Source organism: Camelus bactrianus, chromosome 10 (assembly GCF_048773025.1).
Source record: "Camelus bactrianus isolate YW-2024 breed Bactrian camel chromosome 10, ASM4877302v1, whole genome shotgun sequence".
NCBI lineage: Eukaryota > Metazoa > Chordata > Mammalia > Artiodactyla > Camelidae > Camelus > Camelus bactrianus.
This window is the reverse complement of record NC_133548.1, coordinates 51,611,368-51,631,597: the sequence shown is the minus strand read 5'-3', so window position 1 is coordinate 51,631,597 and position 20,230 is coordinate 51,611,368. Positions and strand designations below refer to the sequence as shown.

Here is a 20,230-nt window from a genome sequence, read left to right as displayed (position 1 = left end):
CTTCTCCCTCCCTCGGCTCAGTTCCGCGCCCCCTTCTCCGTCACTCAGACCAACTTCAAGCCCAGGAAAGCTCCCATTGGCTCGTCCAACCTTCCAGGCCCGGGTCCTCCCACCAGAGGCCCCGCCCCCTGTGCTACTCTCTCGCTCCTTTTCGTTCCACCGGCGCAGGAGGCGTAGGAGGCCAAATCCGGCCGCACACAGGAAGGGCAGTCGAGCAGCAGGAAGCGGCCTCTCTTTCCGGAACCCCAGTGCCTTGTGGGACCGAGGCTGGTTCCTCCCGCCCCGCTGATTTTTCCGAATTCCTCCGCCACGCCTCCCTCGTCGCGTCCGGAAGCTGAGAGGGTCCGCGGGCAGCCATGGCGGCGCACCTCAAAAAGCGGGTGTACGAGGAATTCACTAAGGTGGTTCAGGTAGGTTCTGGAAGGAAAGGTCCCATACCTGCCTGGGGTAGGGGAAGGTTATTCATGCCCCAGGCACTTTGCCGGAACGGGCGCCACAGAGCTGGGTTGAGTGCTGACTACTTTGATAGGCAGCCTCTCTGAGGCTACTCTGTAGTGGGCGTGTTCGTTTGCCGCTGCTGTTGTTATTATTAACTAATATGTGCAGTCTGACACTAGAAAAAATAATTAGAAGGAACAAATAGCGCTTTACAGTTTACGAAAATATCCGTTATCTCATTTTATTCGTATTACATGAGCATCCTTATTTTACAGACAAGGACTTTGCGGCTTCTGGAGTAGGTACGAGGACACAGAATCCGTTAGTGGCAGACCCCTTCCCAACTCCCGTTACAAAAAAAGCGCCCAAGGGCAAGTTGGCTGCTTGCAGAGCTCCAAGGAGTTGGGAAAGGAGTCTATAGAAATCCTCATAGACCCAGTCAGAGCAGGCGAGGGTCACAGACCAGTAGAACTTTCTGTTGGTGGAACAGCTCACTAGGAAGGAGGGCAATACCTTACTCCTTTGGAGTTGTTTAAGGATTGGTGGGCCAAGCCCCTGTCAGCAGTCAGTGATTCTCCATGTGTTTCCTCATAGATGCTGCTAGAGTAGAAGTTGATCCTAAGTCTTACTTTGTGTCGTGTTTCTAAGACTTTGTGTATACAGATCACCTGGGGATCTTGTTAAAATGTAGATTCTACTCAGTGAGTAAGTAAGTGGAGTGTGTGTGTGTGGGGGGGCAATAATCTATACTTCTGACAAGCTTCTAATTGATGCCAGTCAAAAGCATTCTTAGATACATAGACTTCTAGAATTGCAAGATTTAGACCATCCAGCAGGACACTGATCCTTAAACATTTCATTTGTTCTTTCAATAAGATTTTATCGAGTAAAAAAGTGATTACCGTATATTAGGTATGGTGAAAAGTGCTGAACTACAAAGTCGAATACACATTAGGGTCCCTGACCTTTAGCTCACAGGCTAGGGGGATATGAAACAGCGTATCTGTGATTATAGTACAGAGAGGTAATTGTATGGGTAAATGAAGTCTTCCTTCTTTTGCAAGTACTTTTTTTTTTTTTTTCTTTTTGGTAAAAACTTCCTGGCTTTTTGTGATTTGACAGTATACCTTCCAGTTCCAGTTGTATTACTGCCTTTCGGTTTTGTTTTGTGGATACTTCTTTGTAGCATATTTCCATTGTGTGTAGGGAAGTTGGTCTGCTTCTTATTCTCATTTTTCTTAAAATTACTTTGATATTTACCTTGACAATTTTATTGCCCCCTTTTATGTGAAATTAATGTTTCTGAACTTCTAGACGACTCAAGGTTCAAGGTTCAGGAAAGTTTTGCAACTTCACAGAGTTCCTTCTGCTGTGGCTTGTTTTTTGGGATTTCCTGGCTGTTTCCCTTGTTCACTTTTTTAAAAAATTGAGTCAAACTATAACATAACATAAAATTTAACCACTTTAACCATTTTTTAAGTGTACAGTTTGGTGGCATTATGTGCATTCACTATGTTGTACAGTGTTACTTCCCTTCTCCCCAACGTTCTGTTGTTCTCATTTACCAAAACTACTCACCCTTTCTCCAGCATGCCATGTGTTTGCACCTCTCCAAACTTTTCGACCTGTTGTCTCTTTTACATAGAATGGATGTCATTCTTCCCTTTCTTTTTGTTCTTCACTCAATGGACTTATATTGTTGCTTTAGTTCCTCCTCCCCTCCTTCTATAGCAGTCATCTACTTGTACTTATCACTCACTGCTACTGTAATTGCCAATATACATACCTCCCCCCAGTTTGTGCTCCTTGAGGGCAGCGGTAATGCCTGGTTCATCTGTGTGACCTCTGGGTAGACCATAGGGCCTGGCTCATTAAAATGGTATTGATGGTTGAATGACAGCAAATATTGGTTTGTCCTCCTCCTTACATGCTCCCTAGGGAAAGAAATCTTCGCAAGCTTTTGACCTAGCTGCAGCCCAGATAACACTGAAGACTGAATTTATGTGGAAAAGGATAGAAATGGGTAAGGATTTTAAGAGAAGAGCTCATTTCTTCACTTCATGGTTCATGAATGATTACTATAGAGCGATGAAATGAGATCTTAGTGCTAGTTTTTTTTTCCTTCTATGAAAATGAAGAGGGAGAGAGAAGTGATATATATCTAGTGCTTATTATATGTTTGTACAATTAAGACATTATACTTTAGAATTCTCAGATATCCCTATGATGTAAGTATTGTGTTCCCTTTTGCAGAAGAAGAAGGCCTCTAGCTGGTAAATGGTTATTGAACTCAAATTCCTCTTGGACTTTGAAGGACTTCAGAGCCTTTGGTCTTTTATCTTGCCATGCTGTGTTCCTGTCTAGAATACTCCTAGTCTCTTCTCTGTAGGAGTGTAAATCTGTAAAGAGGTGATTGCTCAAGATGTCATTATGATGTGTCAAGTGTTAAGGAAAATTATTGATTGCAGCATTTATCTTATATTGTGATCCTCTCTGTATCTACCCACCAGGACCTTACTCAAGCCCTGGAGTAACAGATTTCCTTTTACATGAGCTTTTTGGCACTCATTGTATGTAATAAATGTATCTAGAATGGTTCTAGTTATGCACCATCCTTGGGAGAATTGAGGAAATAGTCATTCAACTAATTTTGTGTGTTCTGTGGTTTAGATGAGGATCCCTGGTTAAGAAAAATTGGTGGTAGGTGTCATCATTCCTATTTTACAGGTAGTAAAATTGAGAATCATGACATGCTTAGAACAGAGCAGTGGAGTTGGAACTCAGAGACAACTCCTAATTCCAGATCAGTCATTCAGTAAACATTTACTAAGTAGCTGCAGTTTGCTAGGCATATGGCAGTGTATTTTTTTTTTCTTCTTATACTGACCATCCATCTAATAAAGGGAGAATGAATTGAGTGAAAATAGTCATCTGTTGTGAGGGCAAGATTTTTGTCCTCAGTGTAAGCTACAGACAGTTCCCATCAGTTCTAGTTTTCTCAGGAGGGAAGCTGAGCCTGGTGGGTGCCTCAGCACAGTGTGAATGTATTTGTCGAACTGATGTTTCTTTCCTAATATAGAGTAGGGAAGATCCTTTGTGTGTCCTTTTAACCCTAAAGGTACAACAATCCCAAGAGATAAGCAGAACAAAATGTTAGTGGACCTACTTTAGAGAGAAAGAAACTGAGACTTGTAGAAATTAAATGACTTGCCAAAGCCATAGGAGCAAGTGAGAAGCAAAAATGGGACTTATAGCTTTGTCTCCATTTGGCACTTTTCCCAGTCCATAACACTGCTTTTTGTTCATGCTAGGTCTGTCACCTAAATACATTATTTGTTATAGGGAAAATTATTTCCATCAAACAAGGCAAAGATAAATTTGCAGAGTCTGTGTTTTTAGTCAGATTTTCATGTCTTATCTTCTTTACCCCCTTGCAGCAACAACAGGAGGAAATTGCTACTAAGAAACTTCGACTGACAAAACCAAGTAAATCTGCAGCACTCCATATAGATCTGTGTAAGGCTACCTCCCCGGCAGATGCTTTGCAGTACCTGCTTCAGTTTGCCAGGAAGCCTGTTGAGGCAGAAAGTGTGGAGGGAGTAGTCAGGATTCTCTTGGAACATTACTACAAGGTAAGAAGTTCTTGAGGACCTGATGGGGGTATGTTTGGGAGTAGGTGTAAGAGTTGTATCATGTCTGCAGAATTGGTTAATATTGCAGAGTAAATAAGAACATGTTCATTCAGCAGTCTTTTACTGAATGTTTTTCATGTGCTGGGCACTGTGGATACATAGATAAAAAGAGATCCAAATCCTGTCCTCAGAAACTTACAGTACTGAGATGGAAACATGTGAATGATAACGTGCATCAAATTGCTGAGGGTACTGAGAGTGTTGTGGAGCACAAAGGAGGAGTTAATCTCAACCACGATCCTCTGTCACCAGATTTGTTCTGGCATATAGTCCTCTCATCGTGCTGCTTTCATTAAGGACCCTCATATCTAACTGCAATAGCCTTGTTTTGTTTTGTTTTGTTTTGTTTAAGCTAAGTGAGATTTTATTTCTGTATGTATTCTAATGGGTTAGAAAAAAACATCAATTTATGCATGATTAAATACAGGAAATAGTTTAAACAAAAAATGAAATTCACAAATGCATTTATTTTTCAGTTTTTCTGCATAAGTGAGATCTGAAGTAAAAGAAGAAATGATTTTCAAGTATTTGAATCACAGATTAATTAGAATTTTAAACTTTAGTATGAAAATTGTTAAGCTTATAGAAAAGTAGAGACAATAATATAGTGAACTACCAAATACTCATTTCTAGGGTTAAATAGATACTAATATTTTGTCAAATTTGCTCTATTTGTTTTCCTGAAGTTTTTTTTTTTTTAAGTATCATAATATTTTCCACTAAATAGTTCAGTAAATACCTCTTAAAATGGGGCATTTAAAAAATATATAACTCTAACTATATCAAATAAAATTAAATTATTCCTTAATGTCATTTAACAAATAGTCCATATTCAAATTTCTCTAATCATTCCCAAAATATCTTGTTATGCAGTTCATTTGTTCAAATCAAAATGCAAACAGTGTCCACACATGGCATTTTTAAAATGTAGAACAATTTTTATTTTGGTGACATTGACCTGTTGAAGAAGCTTGTTCATTTGTTTTGTAAAATGTCTTTTATTTTCTGAATTTGTGTGCTCCTTTGGCTAACTTTCTTCTTTATCTCCTGTATTTACTATGAAGTGGAAGTTAGATCTGTAGGCTCTGTTAGATCCTGGGTAAGCGTATCTTTGAGAATTTTGAGCATTCTTTATAGATTATGATTTGTATTTCACATTGCATTGTCAGTATGCATATGTCTTGAAGTCCCACCTTGCTTCTTATCTAGAACTGTGCTTGCAACATAGTAGGCACTCCTTACATGTTTGTTGGATGCATAAATTAATTTGCATTTTAGACAAAATAAAGTACTTTCATGTAATTTTTCCAAAAAGTTAACTTTTTATTTTGTAAATTTACAAACATACACAAAAGGAGAAAAAATGTGAGCCTTTCAGTGTTCCTCATCCAATTTCAACAATTATCAATGTTTTGCCATTCTTATTTATTGCATTCCCCTACTTCTGTTTGGGTGAGGCAAATCACAATCAACATATCATTTTACCTATGAACACTTAATTATCTATGTTTAACAAATTAGGGCTTTTTTTAGGACTTAAAAAATGATACTTAACAATAATCCTTAATAGTGTATAATGCCTAGTCCATGTTCAGTTTTCACTGATTGTCTTAAAGTCTTTTTACAGATGGTTTGTTTGAAGGAGGATTTACACATTGTGTTTGGTTAATTTAGCTGTCCCTTTATGTTTCTTCTTATCTATAGCATTTCCTCCCCAACCCTCTTTTCTTTCCCATGCTCCTTATTGTTAAAAAATCAGGGCATTTACCCTGTGGGATTTTCTATATTCTGGGCTTGGTGGTTGCATCCTTATTTTTCATGTGTTTTTTATTTGCTCTTTATAGTAACCCTCTGAGTACCATGTTCACAGGGATTCACTTCAGGTTTCATTACTTTCCACATGGAAGGACTGATGATCAGAGAGAGGAAGGAAGAAGGACACTAATATTTGATTACCTTCTGTGTGCCCATTTCTGTGCGAATAGTTTTCTTTTCAGTTGCCCCTGAGGTTATTAGCCCCATTTCACTGATGAGGCTTAAGAGGTTAATTAGCCTGCTCAAGACATATAGCTATTGCATGGTGAGTCCAGGCTTCATACCTAGACCTGGCTAATTTAAAGCCCTTTCTCTCTCTGCTGCACCCCTAGCTTAAGGTTAAGGTCCCAAGAAAGTGACTTTCCCAAGTTTACATATATGGTAAGTGGTGTGCCAGGATTCAGGGTCTTCCAATTCCATATCTATTGTCAGGCCTTCTTGTCCCCAGTTACCTCCTTAGAAGCTGTAGGTGGGAGGTGGGGAATTGGTCACATCTAGAAGGCTATTCAACTTTGAGCATACGTTTAAGTAATTGTGTCCTTGCTGTAAAATGCTTACCTAATCTTAACATTGGCAAGGTACTTTTTCCTCCCAATTTTTCCAATTTCCAAATATTTCTAAATATTTATAGGACCTCTATCTGCTTAGTGCTGATGTTGTGCTAATTACTTTAGATAAGGTGACGAATGAAAGGACATGTTCCTTTTTGTCTTTGGGGGAAATTTCTTGCCATAGGAATCTTTGTGCCAATTAAAGACCATCTCCCAATATTGAAGCTAAAAGGGTCAGACTAACTCATTTCTTACTCTGCATTGTACCTGGGGTGCAGGCCCAGGCAATTAGATTCACCCTGTCCCAGACTTCTAATCAGGATCTGGTGATCCAAAAAGCAAATAGAGTGAAAACTTGTTTCTGGTGACAGCAGCTGTAGCTGTAGCACCCAGTTTCCAGGGACTCCAAAAGCAATGGTGCGGACAGCAGTGTTGGGAGCCCAGGGCTGGCAGCGTTGGTGTTGCAGGTTGCTGCAGCTCATGTCGAATGTGACTGCATAGTGGAGAAAAGTTACTTTAAATCCCAAAAGCACACATCTGGTTAGAAGTTAATGACATCAAGAAAGCGTAAGAATATTCCCATTCACTTTGCAGTATTTGATTGTAACATACAGATTGAGAAAAACTCTACTGTGAAGTATATAAAGTTAATTCTTCAGAAATAAAGCTTTAAAATATTTGGATCATTGACTCTTTTTTGAGATGTTAGTTTCCCATGTTTCTGTTTGTTGGTTAGCTGAGTGTAGAGCTTCAAGGTGACAATAGCTTCTTCTGTTTCAGGAAAATGATCCATCTGTGAGACTGAAAATTGCATCATTGTTGGGTTTACTGTCAAAGACTGCAGGATTTTCACCAGACTGCATTATGGATGATGCCATTAACATCTTGCAGAATGAAAGTAAGTTGCAATTTAAAAGCTGTATAATCAGAGCAGAAATCTCTAATTCCTTTTGTGTAGAATTTAGAACAAAATTTTGTTGTGTTAGTGGTTATTGGAAAGGAATTTGAGGATGATTCAATAAAACCATGTATATGTATTTACATTATAGTTAAAATACAGGTTTGTCTCTTAATAGTTATCATTTATTGACCTCCACTTAAGTGCCATATACTAAAGGTAGTTTACATATGGCATAAGATAGATACTATTGTCCCTATTTTATAGATGAGGAAACTGAAGCTCACTGAGTTACTAACTAAACTGAAGTTTACTAACTTGTTCAAGGTTACATAGTGTGTGACAGAGTTGATGTTTTGTTAACTGTGCTTACTAAGAGGTGCTGCTCAGGTCACGTGGTTCCTCGCAATTTAGTTCCTATAAAGGTAGCATCTCCAAGGTCTTGCATGTTGTTGCCTTTTCTGTTTGTTCCTTGTTGATGCCCACTAAAACCAATCTCAGTGTTTAGGTGAGAAGGAAAACTACTTTATCTTTAAAAAAATTTTTGATTGTTTTATTTATGTATAAGATTCTATTAATAGAGTTAGTGCCTCAGTTGCTTTAATATTTATTCTAAAATTAAATAAGAAACCCTTTGTTGCTGTTTCTGAAAATACTGTAATTTTATTTGAATTGGTTGTAGTTTCTAAAAATGGTTTTATTTCATTTTGGGGTATACATATTTAAATAAATGATTATTTAAATATTGAACAACATTTAGTCTATAAACTTAAGAGGGAATGAGAGCAATAAAGGGCGAGTGAACTCAAGAGACAGTCTCAGTTCACTTATTGTACAACTGTTTAATGATAACAAATATCCTATATATGTGGTCCATTGGTTGAAGTTGAGAATTTTTAATTTTGTTAGAAACAACTTCATATTAAAATTTTACTTGTATTGAATTTTGACCCAAGACTTAATTCACAGGAAATAATCAAAATACCTTAATTTTTTTTTGAGAGGGGAATCTTTTATTGAAATGTCAATGTAATGACATTAAAGAGAAATTTAAAAAATATTCCTACTACTTCCATAAAACAGTTTGTTTTAAATATTACCTTTTACTTACAGAAGTTTTATGTGGTTGCACTTATAGTGAGTATTATTTTATGTTTTGCTATATTCATTTAACATTACAAAGAGTTTTTCCATTTTTCTACATTACCTTCATAAAAAATATGGTGTTGATAATATATTAAATACCAGTAGGTGCAGTAACATGTTTCTAACTTTTTTGCTCTTGTAGATAATGGCAAAAACAATTTTCTTTTAAAAGCACCAAAACAGTTACATTACCTCAGGATAGAAGTATCCTTTTTTCCCATGGAAAGTTCTTATAGGAGCTATACCTGGAAGAATTTCATACTTTAAGATTGGAGATCTCACAGGGGAGGGTGTAGTTCAGTGGTAATGTGTACTTAGTATGCACAAGATACTGGGTTCAATCCCCACTACCTCTTTTAAAAAAAAAATAATAAAATATTAAATAAATAAATCAATCTAATCCCCCCCCCAAAAAGAAAAGGGAAAATGAAAAAGATTGGTTATTTCATAGGGCTGTAGACTTTTTGAGCTAAAAATGGCCTTCTAGAGATCATATTGTCTAATTCCTTAATTTTGCATATGACAAAAACTAACTCCCAAAGAGACGAAGTGAGTTGAAGTGAGTTCATTTAGCTAAGTAATAGCAGAACTGAAAACTTAGTGTGGTGCTCTTTCTTATAGACCGTGGTTTAACTAAAAACACTTAACCTCTAAAATAGAAACATTAAAAGAGAGAGTTAAGTTTGATTCAAACCTCATCCCAGCAAAATTATACAGTATTCATGAAAATAGCTGTTTCACTTTTTGTTAAGTATTCTAACGTTTCTCTCATAATTATCTCTAAGAGATTTGATCTAGGTCTCTTCCTGTTTTCCTGTTCTTGTCCTACCTAGGATCATAGAAGATAGATTTGGAAGGGACCATAATGTCATCTAGCTCAAACTCTTTATTTCAGAGTAAGGAACATGAACTCCAGGGAAGTAAAGTAACAGCTGAAGTCATTCTGTATTTGTGGCTTAAAATTAAGAGTTTCCCAATTATCAGTCTAGTATGTACTTTCAAATCCAAGAGTGTGGTCCACACTCTGGACCAGAAGTTTTTCACTTCAGTTCATCATATGTATGAGTCTTGTAACTCCTTGGCAAGCACTGGGCTGGGCGCTTTCAGGGTGTTGTGTATATCTGCTCCTCTAGTATATATTACACCACTAATGATAACACAAAATTTGTTTTAGAAGAGGTATAATTAAAATACTGTGGGAGCAGAGGAGAGAATGGGATCAGTGCTGACTGGGGGGATCTAGAAAGGCTTAGTGAAGAGGTAGATTTGGAAAGTCCAAATCCCCCAAATTTGGGGAAGAGTAGTGCCAAGAAGAAGGAACATTATACTAAAAGGTAGAGAACTGGAAAAGTAAAAGAGATTTTTAAAGAACTGAATTGTTTCATGAGAGATCAGGAGGGAGTAAAGGGATTTTGGAAGAAAAACCTTGGTAAAATGTTTTGAAGCCAGAAGGTAGGTAGTATTGAGTGCTGAAGATTTTAAATGTTATTTTGTAGGTAGTGGGAACCAAGTAAATAAAGTCTTTTTGAACAAGGCATGAAATGATCAAGTCTAGTTTCAGAAAGATAATTTGGTGGTTCTGTGGAATTTGCTTTGATGAGCTGGGTGGTTTAGAGAAGAGATGTTGAGGATTCATTTATTCATGTGTTGGTGTTCATCCAACCTGGAGTTGTAATATATGTCTGGAACTCAGGAAAGAGACTAGAGTTTAAGATTTAGATTAGATTTGTGATTTATGGGAGGCAAGAGTTAAGTTCAAAAAGGTTTACCTTGCTTTTCGTGGTTGTTACGCCGAATCATCTTTTTGAAGAATAGATTATAGGGGCAGTGTTGTGGTCTTGGAGATTTCTTCACCTCTCTTCTGTTTTCTCTTGGTATCTTCTTTTCTCTTTGTCATCTCTTTCATATTGGAGACTTTTCTTGTTGATCCTTGGCTTTGCATTTAAGTTTAAGATGAGGCACTAAAAAGCTGATTGGTAGTTCTGTGTGAATAGATGGGGCCTGTCAACTGGTAGCCTCCACTGTAGGATGATCTTTGTCTTTGAAAGACTTTTAAATATTAGTATCTTCTGCTGTTTTTTCATGGAGCCCATCAGCTTTTCCAGTTACTTCGTGGCTCTCCTGCTAGGAAGACAGAGAAATCCCTGGCTGCCATGTTTTTTTTAGCTAAAGCAGCTTAAGGGGGCTAGGGAGAGGGAGGGAGTCTCGTTTTCAGTACGTTGTCTCTTAATCTCCTCTTCTTCATTGTATCTCCTCCCTATCCTCACCAGTTATTCCCCAAATTAGATCTTTTCTGTTTCAGTTTCTGTGTAGAACAAACCTCCTATTTCAATGGTCACTTGGTTGTGTAGGACAGGGAAGGAGGCAGGAGTCCAACTATTTCTTATAGAAACTTCAAACAAATCCCTGCCTCATCCCTGTTTTGGGGCATTTTTTGGTTGTTTTTTTAATCTCCAATTCCTGAATCTTTCTGGATGTATGGCTAGAATTTATTTGCTCTGTAGTGACACCTTCCTCAGTAGGCATTTAGAATTAGATGTCTCAGTTTTACCATAGAGTTTTTCATCTGCTTTCTATCTCTGAAAAATTTGTTGACTTTTCTCATTACCTACCTTTCTTCTTCCATTTTCTTTGTCCTTGTAGGCTTAGTACCTTTCAAATTTTTTATGCTTATATATTAATGAAGTTTTAGGAAAGAAGAGTGATAAACAGTTGTATTGAATCTACTGTGTTTAACTGAAAGTCTTACTAAGAGGTGATTTAACCAGTGTTTTCTGAACTTTAGTCATTTATATATCATGCCATTTTTGACATGTTTGTTTCACTTGTATATTATGGTTTACCTAATGTTTTTCTTAAGGGGACAACTTTTTTTAATTGAAATTAAAGAGACTATATTGGCAATGGTAAAAGGAAATTAATGTCATATGACATCAACATAGTAAGTGCAATTTTTATTACATTCATTAAAATATGTGCAGGCATACCTCAGAGATACTGCAGGTTTACCACAGTAAAGTAAGTATCTTAATAAAGTGAGTCACATGAGTTTTTTGGCTTCCCAGTGCATATAAAAGTAATGTCTACACTATACTGTAATCTGTTAAGCGTGCAATAGCATTATGTCTAAAAAGAATGTACTACCTTAATTAAAAAATTCTTTATTGCTAAAAAATGCTAACTATAATCTGAGCCTTTAGCATGTCATAATCTTTTTATAATAGTAATATCAAAGATCACTGATCACAAATCACCATAACAAATATATTAATAATGTATATGTAAGACTGAACTATTATGCTGTAGACCAGAAATTGATATAGCATTCTAAACTGACTATATATACTTCAATAAAAAAAAGTAAAATTAAAAGTAAGTAACAAATAAAATAATGAAAATTTGAAATATTACGAGAATTACCATAACATGACACAGAGACATGAACTGAGAAAATGCTGTTGAAAAATGGCACCAATAGACTTGCTTCACACAGGGTTGCAACAAACCTTCTATTTGTTAAAAAACAAAACAAAACAAAACCCACAGTATCTGCAAAATGCAATAAAGTACAATAAAACAAGGTATGCCTGTACACAGTTATTAATATAAAAGTGATTATCCGAATGCCACCTGAATTCTTTTGAAGCTAACACAACATTGTGAGTCAACTGTACTTCAAAAAAAAAAAAAAAAAACAAACCATGTTCTGGAACAACGAAGAGAATTCGAAGAAGAGAATCTGGCTAAAATGATTGGTATTGAAATTGACTCTGTGCCCATTTATTAAGCATTTAGTGAGCATATAATGAGTTGTGCTAGATTCTGAGAATACTAAGATGAATAAAACACAGTCCTTGCCTTCAAGGATCTTTCAGTCTGCTAGTTTAGTTTGCTATGAAAATAAATATAGTCAAGCATTATAGCTGGTGTAGAGGGGCAGTGGAAATATGAGGGAGGAAATGGTCAGTTCTTCTAGGGGAAAATGGAAAAACACCATATAAGAGATGACACTTCAGGGTTAGTAGGTACTCCCTGTGGAATGGAGTTGGGTGTAGGCAAAGGCATTCTCTGAAGGGAGGTTGGCCTAAGCAACAGTAGAGGGGTATGAAATCATAAGTAGTTGGGGAAAAGGGTGCTAGAGGAGACTTGAAAGAGATGAGGCCAGAAAAATAGGGAGGGCCAAACATCATGGAGGATCTGGTATGTACATATGTACGTATGTATGTACATACACCCCGCTAAGGAATCTAGACTTTGTCTTGAAGGCAATGAAAAGCCTTTGAATTAGTCCGGCACTAAACATATTTGGAGTACTATGCCCCATCCTGTGGAGCACTCAAATTTTAAGACATGATCCCTTTAGGAAATTAGCTTTTGGTCGAGAGGAATCAGGGATCAAATAGGACCCAGCTGACAAAAATCTACTTTTTTACTGAAGTACATTTAGTTTCTATAGTGATCTCTTTTTGAAAATCTACAACCCAACTTTCCATCTTCCTTTCTAGAGTCTCATCAAGTCCTAGCTCAGCTGTTGGACACTTTGCTTGCAATTGGCACTAAACTCCCAGAGAATCAAGCTATCCAGATGCGATTAGTTGATGTAGCCTGCAAGGTAAGAGTATAAATGTTAGACACAGGGTTGCTTCTTTCTTGAACAGTTTTGCATTATCTGGATAGGTGATATGAGCTGTAAGATCTGCTTACTTCCATCCTAAATCTATAAGTGAGAATTGCCAGGGACTCTTAATGGTTTTAAGAGCTGCTTAATTTTTTCGTTTCCTGATAGTGGGTTAGGAATAAAGTTGAGTAACTTGTTATAAAATGAACGTCTTCATCCTCCCAAAGGAAGTGAAAATAATTATAGAAGCTACCATGTATACTGTGCCTAATATACACACTCTGCTTGTTAATGGTATTTTGTACCCAGTTTTTAATTTGTTCATTTTAGTCCTTGAATTGAGGATGAAGGAATTAGATTTACCCAAGTTTTCACAGCTAGGAAGTTGCAGGACCATGGCATAAACTGTTTTTTTCTGATTTCAAAGCCCATATTCTTTTTATTATTCTTTGTTGCCTCTGTAAACAGATCAACTAAACACAAGTGTTTGGGAAACTAGACACAGACAAGTGTTTGAGAAATTTTTTTGTTTATTTTTTCTGATTATGAAAGAAAATGCATGTACATTAGTTGTCTTTTGATTTAATTTAGTGCTTTTAATTAGCTGGCTTTTGTGCATAATACCAGTTCCTAAACCTTGTAGGATTGGTTTTACTTTTAATCTTTTTGATACATTTATTTTGAGAGTATAAGAAGACATGTATGTTTGAGTTATGGAAGAGTTATATACATGGAATTAGAAAGCTATTCTGAACCCCAGGAAAGAGTATTACATTTATCTTAATAAATAATGGCAACAACTAACAAACCCAAAATACTTTGACAGTATTAAAAACCTAAGTGAAAAAAACTAGGGATTAGGTGTTTGAGAGAGTAAGTATATTTCCCACGTGAGAGAATATATGTATCTGTGAGGTCGTGTTTGTGAGAGAGGTGTTGTACTAAGTGGATATTGTTCTGCTTGAAGTAACAGTTTCTTAAATTTGTTTTAAATAAACCTTTTCTTTTAAAAATTTATTCTTATGGAAATTTGGAAAGATACTAAAAAGTATAAAGAAAGGACTATACTCATTCACTACCTAAATGCAACCATTATTATTAGCCTTTTGACGTATGCTTTCTGATTTTTTTCTTTTCTTTTTATGCATATAGCTGTAATCATAATCTAAGTTCAGTTTTGCTTTTTCACTAACATGATGAAAATATTTTCCTTATATTGTAAATGTTTTGTAAACATTTTTAATGGATACTGAATATAATTCCCTGTGCTATACAGTACGTCCTGTTGTTTATCTGTTTTATATATAATTATGTGTATGTGTTAAACCCAGACTTTTAATTTATCCCTTCCCCACCTTTTTCCCATATGATATGGTAACCATATGTTTGTTTTCTATGTCTGTGAGTGTATTTCTCATTTGTAAGTTTGTGTCTTTTTTTTTAGATTCCACATATAAGTGATATCATATATTTGTTTTTCTCTGACTTATTTCACTTAATATGATAACCTGTAGGTCCATCCATGTTGCCACAAATGGCATTATTTCATTCTTTTTTATGGCTGAGTAATATTCCAGTATATATAAACACACACACATACCACATCATTTTTATCCAATTCATCTGTCGGTGGACATTTAGGTTGCTTTCATGTCCTGGCTATTGTAAATAGTGCTGCTGTGAACATTGGGGTGCATGTGTCATCCCCAAATTAGAGTTTTCTCTGGATATATGCCCAGGAGTGGGATTGCTGGATTGTATGATAGTTCTGTTTTTTATTTTTTGAGGAACGTTCATACTGTTTTCCGTAGTGGCTGCACCAAGTTACATTCCCACTAACAGTGTAGGAGAGTTCCTTTTCCACACCCTCTCCAGCATTTATAATTTGTAGACTTTTTAATAATGGGTATTCTGACTGATGTAAGGTGATACTTCATTGTAGTTTTGATTTGCATTTCTCTAATAATTAGTGATGTTGAGCATCTTTTCAAAATGTGCTTAGTGGCCATCTGTATGTCTTCTTTGGAGAAATGTCTATTTAGGTCTCTGCCCATTTTTTTATTTTTATTTTTTTTTGATAGTAAGCTCAATGAGCTGTTTGTGTATTTTGGAAATTAATCCCTTGTCAGTAGCATGATTTGCAAATATTTTCTCCCATTCCATAGTCATCTTTTCATTTTATTTATGATTTCCTTTGCTGTGCAAAAGATTTTAAGTTTAATTAGGTCTCATTTGTTTATTTTTGCTTTTATTTCCATTACTCTAGGGGACAGATCCAAAAATATATTGCTGTGATTTATGTTATAGAGTGTTCTGCTTATGTTTTCCTCTAGGAGTTTTAGAGTATCTGATCTTACATTTATAGATAATTAGAGATTGTTAGGGCAGGGTTTCCTTTTTTTTTTCAATTTTTAAATATATTTTTTAACTTTAAAAATTTTTAAATTTTCTGTTTTTCTTTCTCTTTTCTTTTTTTGGGCAAGGTTTCTTAATGAAAATTGTTTTAATTGCTCCAAAAGAGGAATATAATGTGTGTATGGGAGGGTGGGGCTTAGCCTAATTAGGGAATTCAGAGAAGGTTTTCTAAATGAACTGATAATTAAGCTGAGACTTTAAGATCTTAAAGTATGGTAAGAGTTAACTAAGCAAGGGGAATGGATCTAGTGGCTGGGAAAGGTATTCTAGGCAAAGGGAACAGCATATGCAAAGATCCGAGGTTAGAAAGGAGCACACTGTTAGAAGAATTTAAAGATGTCAGTAAGGCTAGAGCTGTGGTTCTCAAAGTGTAGTCTGAGGACCCCTAGGTTCTTAGGGACTCTTTGAGGGGGTTTGTGTGGTCCTCCCTTTTAAAGTATATCTCTCTAAGAGACTAGATTTTCTTCATATATTGCTGACAAAATAACATATTGTTTTGTTACAGGTTATAGAAGTAGATATAAGTAATTATTGTAAAGGAATTAATAAAGAAATATTTTTAAATGTCTGTCTTAATTTCTTATACATTTAATATCTATAGACATAACCCACATAAACAAAAGTTCTTTGGAGTGGGTTGGTCCTTAATAGTTTTTAAAAATGTAAGGAGAGCCTGAGATCAAAGACTGTTTAACAATCATTAAGCTAGTTGCAGGGTCTTGTAGGGCTTGTTGAGAAGCCATTGAAGTGTTTTGGGTAGATGACAGAGAGGTGACATCAGATTTGCATTTCGTAAAGATTATTCTGATGTTCTAGAGAACAGATTGGAGAAGAGGCTAGTTAGGATGTTATTGTAGTAGCCTACATGAGAGATTGTAGTATTTTGGATTAAAATGATGGAAGAATGGAACAATATGGATAGATTTGGAAATATTTAGGAAGCAAGATTGATAGGACTTAGTGATTGGTTGAACATGGATAAGGATGAACGAATTGTTGAGGATACTTCCTAGGTATCTAGCTTATGTGCCAGATTAGATGATGGTGCCTTTCACTCAGAAAGAGAATTCTGGGAACGTATTTCGTTGGGTGTGGGACAAAATCCAAACACCTTTGCAATTTCAAACTTACCAAAAAATATAAAAATAGTATAAAAATTTCCATATACACTTCTTTCTCACCAATAGTTAACATTTTCCCACATTTGCTTTATTGCTCTATGTATACATATTTTTTCTGACCCATTTAAGAGTAAATTGTTGATGTTATGCCCCTTTTCCATTAAATACTTAAGTGTGTATTCCTTAAGAAGGAGGATCTTATTTTTATAAGCCCAGTTCTCAAAATCAGAAAAGTTAACTTTGATATAATACTAATACTAATCTGTAGACTTTATTCAAGTTCTAGAACTTGAATATTATCTTTTCTCTAAATTTTTCTTTTCTGGCTTGGGATCACATATTGTATTTAGTTTTCACGTCTCTTGCCTTCTTTAAGCAGATCCCTCAGCCTGTCTTGCATGGTCTTTCATGACTTTGACTTGAAGAGATAGGCTATTTACTTTATAAAATGTCTTTCAGTCTGGATTTATCTGATACTTCCTCTGTTTAAATTCAGGTTATGGATTTTGGTGGGAAAACCACATAAATAATGCTGTGTCCTTCTCAGTGCATTGTATCGTGAGGCACAGATGAGATTTGACTCATTATTGATGTTAACTTTGATACTTGGTTAAGGTGGTATCTGCCAGATTTTTCATTGTAGATTTGCTGTTTCCCCTTGTGATTAATAAGTAATTTGTGGGAACCTACTTTGAGATTATGTATATGTCCTCTTCCCCACCAAACTTTTACTATTTTAGCAAATATTAATAAATATTGCTGAGTCAGTTATTAATCTGATCATTGCAAAATGGTAATATCCTAACTCTGTTGTTCCTTCTATGTTTATTAGTTGGCATTCGGTTGTAAAGAAATCCCCCTCTTACCCTCCCTCCTTCCTTTCCTACCTGTCTTATTTTGTTCAAAATATTATAATCTACTCTTATCCTTTTTTGTTCCTTTATATACTTTTTAAATTCAGGATGTGAATCTTTCATATTTTTTGTTTCACATTAGAAAGTCATGCTTTCAGGTATTCAAAATTCATCTCATTTTATCCTGTCAATAATCTTTTGAGGTACATTGTGCAGTTAATCCTTATTTGAGAGATGAAGAGATTTAGTTCACAGATTTGGCTAGGAAATCAGTAGAATTTTCTTGTGTAGAATCCGTACAACTGAATTTTGAGATCTTCTGCTTTCTTTCCTACTTGTAAAGATTTTTCTAGGAAAATAAATATTTCGTCCTTTTTGTTTGTATGGCTCCCTTAGAGCCTAGTTTAATTCTTTATTTCTGTCTCCATCTCACCTTCTCTTCCAGTCTCTGTTTCTTTTCTTTTCCTTTAATTCTGTGGCAGAAGTACATGAGGTTCTTAATGCAACAGATAGAAACATACAGCATTCTAACATTTATCAAATATTACCCAAACAGATACTATATGTTGTTTGTTAAGAGGTTATTTCCATGCTAAGTACACTGAATTTTTATCTGTGCTTAAAAACAATCCATATTGAAGCTGATGAGTCAATAAGTTATTTTTGTCTTATTTATTCTCAGATTTTTTGGATATACTTAATCATTGATTTTTTTTTTTCTATAGCAATAGTTTTAAACTGGTTGCTTTAGCTTATTTTTGACATAGCTTGCTTTTGTTACTGGGGATGTGGTTTGCCTACTCACTGCATTAATATAGAGATGATGGCACCTTAATGGTCTGGGTATAATGCCAAAATAGCATCATCTACAGAGCAGACACCAGTAGTGATAGTAGTGATGGTCGTGATGTAAGTAGTGACCTGTAGCAGGAGGACATCATAAAACTGTAATTGCTGCCCGGAGGGTGTGATTTAGACTAAAGATCTCTTTTGGCTAACATTCAGTGTGCAGTAATAGGCTGGTTATGCATCAGTGTTGCCTTGGTTACCTTAATAGAAACTAGAAGATTTTAGTTTGTTGTTTGAAAATCAAATAAAGTGTTTGTAACAGTCGTAGCAACCTTCCAGGGGCTGATGGTTCAGTTAACAGTTTAGTTATGACAAATGATGCTTCCATACTAAAAATAGTTCATTAAAAAAAAAACCTGCTATATTAACTGCAGTAAGCAGAGTCGTTGTCAGCTTTAGATCTGGAAGTTTCTCTTAACTTCTCAGTTTCAGTGTGTTTTTTGATGAATAATTTTGAGCCCATAGGCATTGTGAGCACTTAAAGGTATATGATTCACGTTTCTGTAGGCTAAATATGGTGTGTGTATGTGTATGTGTGTGTGTATATATATCCTCTAATATAATATCTGTATCTATTATATACACACATTTATATCTGTATTTTTTCATCTATATGTAATAAAAATCATGTTATCATCTCTTCTTGTAATTCAAATGCATCACTACAGTGTTTATTCTAATTTTTTTGTTATTCATAACTTCCTTCTTAGAAATATTATCCTTAATATACTTACTTATTTGATATATCTTTCTATTTGTTCAATTTCACATGTGTGTTTGTGTGTATGACTTACACAAGGTGCTTTGTTGGCAACCTAGTTAGCTAATCAAGAATTGATTATTAATTTAGTATAACTGTGTTTATCAGGCAGTAATTAGAAACCTTAATTCTTCATGGCTTAAAAAATAGTGGTGCTTGGGAGTAGCAGTATAAATACATGTAAAGAAAACAGGTATTTTAGAGCTTTGTAAGTATTTAAGGTTCAAATGCCCAACTCTGAACATAGTAAGCAGAGTTTTCAAAACCATGACATTATTTATGAAGCTAGGTGGGTAAAGAGTTCTAGATTGAGTGAGTGTCAGGAGACCTGGATTCTAGTATCAGCTCTTCCACTAAGTTATCTTTGTGTTATTAGACAACAGCACTTAATCGTTATCCTGTAAAATAGGGAATTTGTGAATTAAGGCAGGAGGAGAGAGATGGGTGATTACTGAGGGTACTTCTAACGACTGTATGTCCTAATGTTAGTGTGAGCAAGAAAGAGACTCATGTGATTTCAAATAAGGGATTTCATTTATAGGTAGAAAATCGTGGAAAATGTGTACTTGAAGGGAATATCTAAAGGTACTGTTTTGTATTGACAATTACACATGTAGTTATCGCCTGATGAAACCATGTATATACTTTATATGTGACCATATACCTTCCTTATTATTTTAGATTATAGTAACAATAGTAAATAGTCATATTATGCTTTATAATATATAAAAGTGTTTTTACATTTGTATTACTATTTGAGCCTCGTGATAAACCTGTAAGTTAGGTTAAGGCTGGTATTACTGTTTCTTATTTATAGATGAGGAAACTGATGCTCTGAGAGGTTCAGTGACTTGATCAACATTATATACATAGATTCAGAACTGAAATTTGAAGCTAGGTCTTCTTAAAAATCTATATATACTTTATATTATGGAAATTTTCAAATTTACTATTCTTTCCAGTTTTGAGTGTAAATTTGACAATTATGCTTTGCAATCTTTTTCATTTGTTTTTTCCTCTCACTTTTTGTTGTAGTCTGTTGTAATATTTTAGAGTAAATCCTTGACATGTTA

The 20,230-nt window shown here is 35.4% G+C and overlaps 1 protein-coding gene across 2 annotated transcripts in view; it reads left to right on the top strand.

Moving 5' to 3' along the window:
* Nucleotides 1-251: 251 nt before the first annotated feature.
* INTS4 (integrator complex subunit 4) overlaps nt 252-20,230 on the top strand; it is a 79,582-nt gene continuing 59,603 nt past the window's right edge. Inside the window, exons 1-5 of one of the 2 annotated variants that reach the window (XM_074372724.1) lie at nt 353-410; nt 2,377-2,461; nt 3,876-4,070; nt 7,277-7,394; nt 13,046-13,152. In XM_074372724.1, the coding sequence (XP_074228825.1) occupies nt 7,361-7,394; nt 13,046-13,152 (141 nt within the window). In that variant the 5' untranslated portion in view covers nt 353-410; nt 2,377-2,461; nt 3,876-4,070; nt 7,277-7,360. Of the gene's footprint in view, nt 411-2,376; nt 2,462-3,875; nt 4,071-7,276; nt 7,395-13,045; nt 13,153-20,230 lie in introns of both variants that reach the window. The other variant, XM_074372723.1, reaches the window with a different exon arrangement.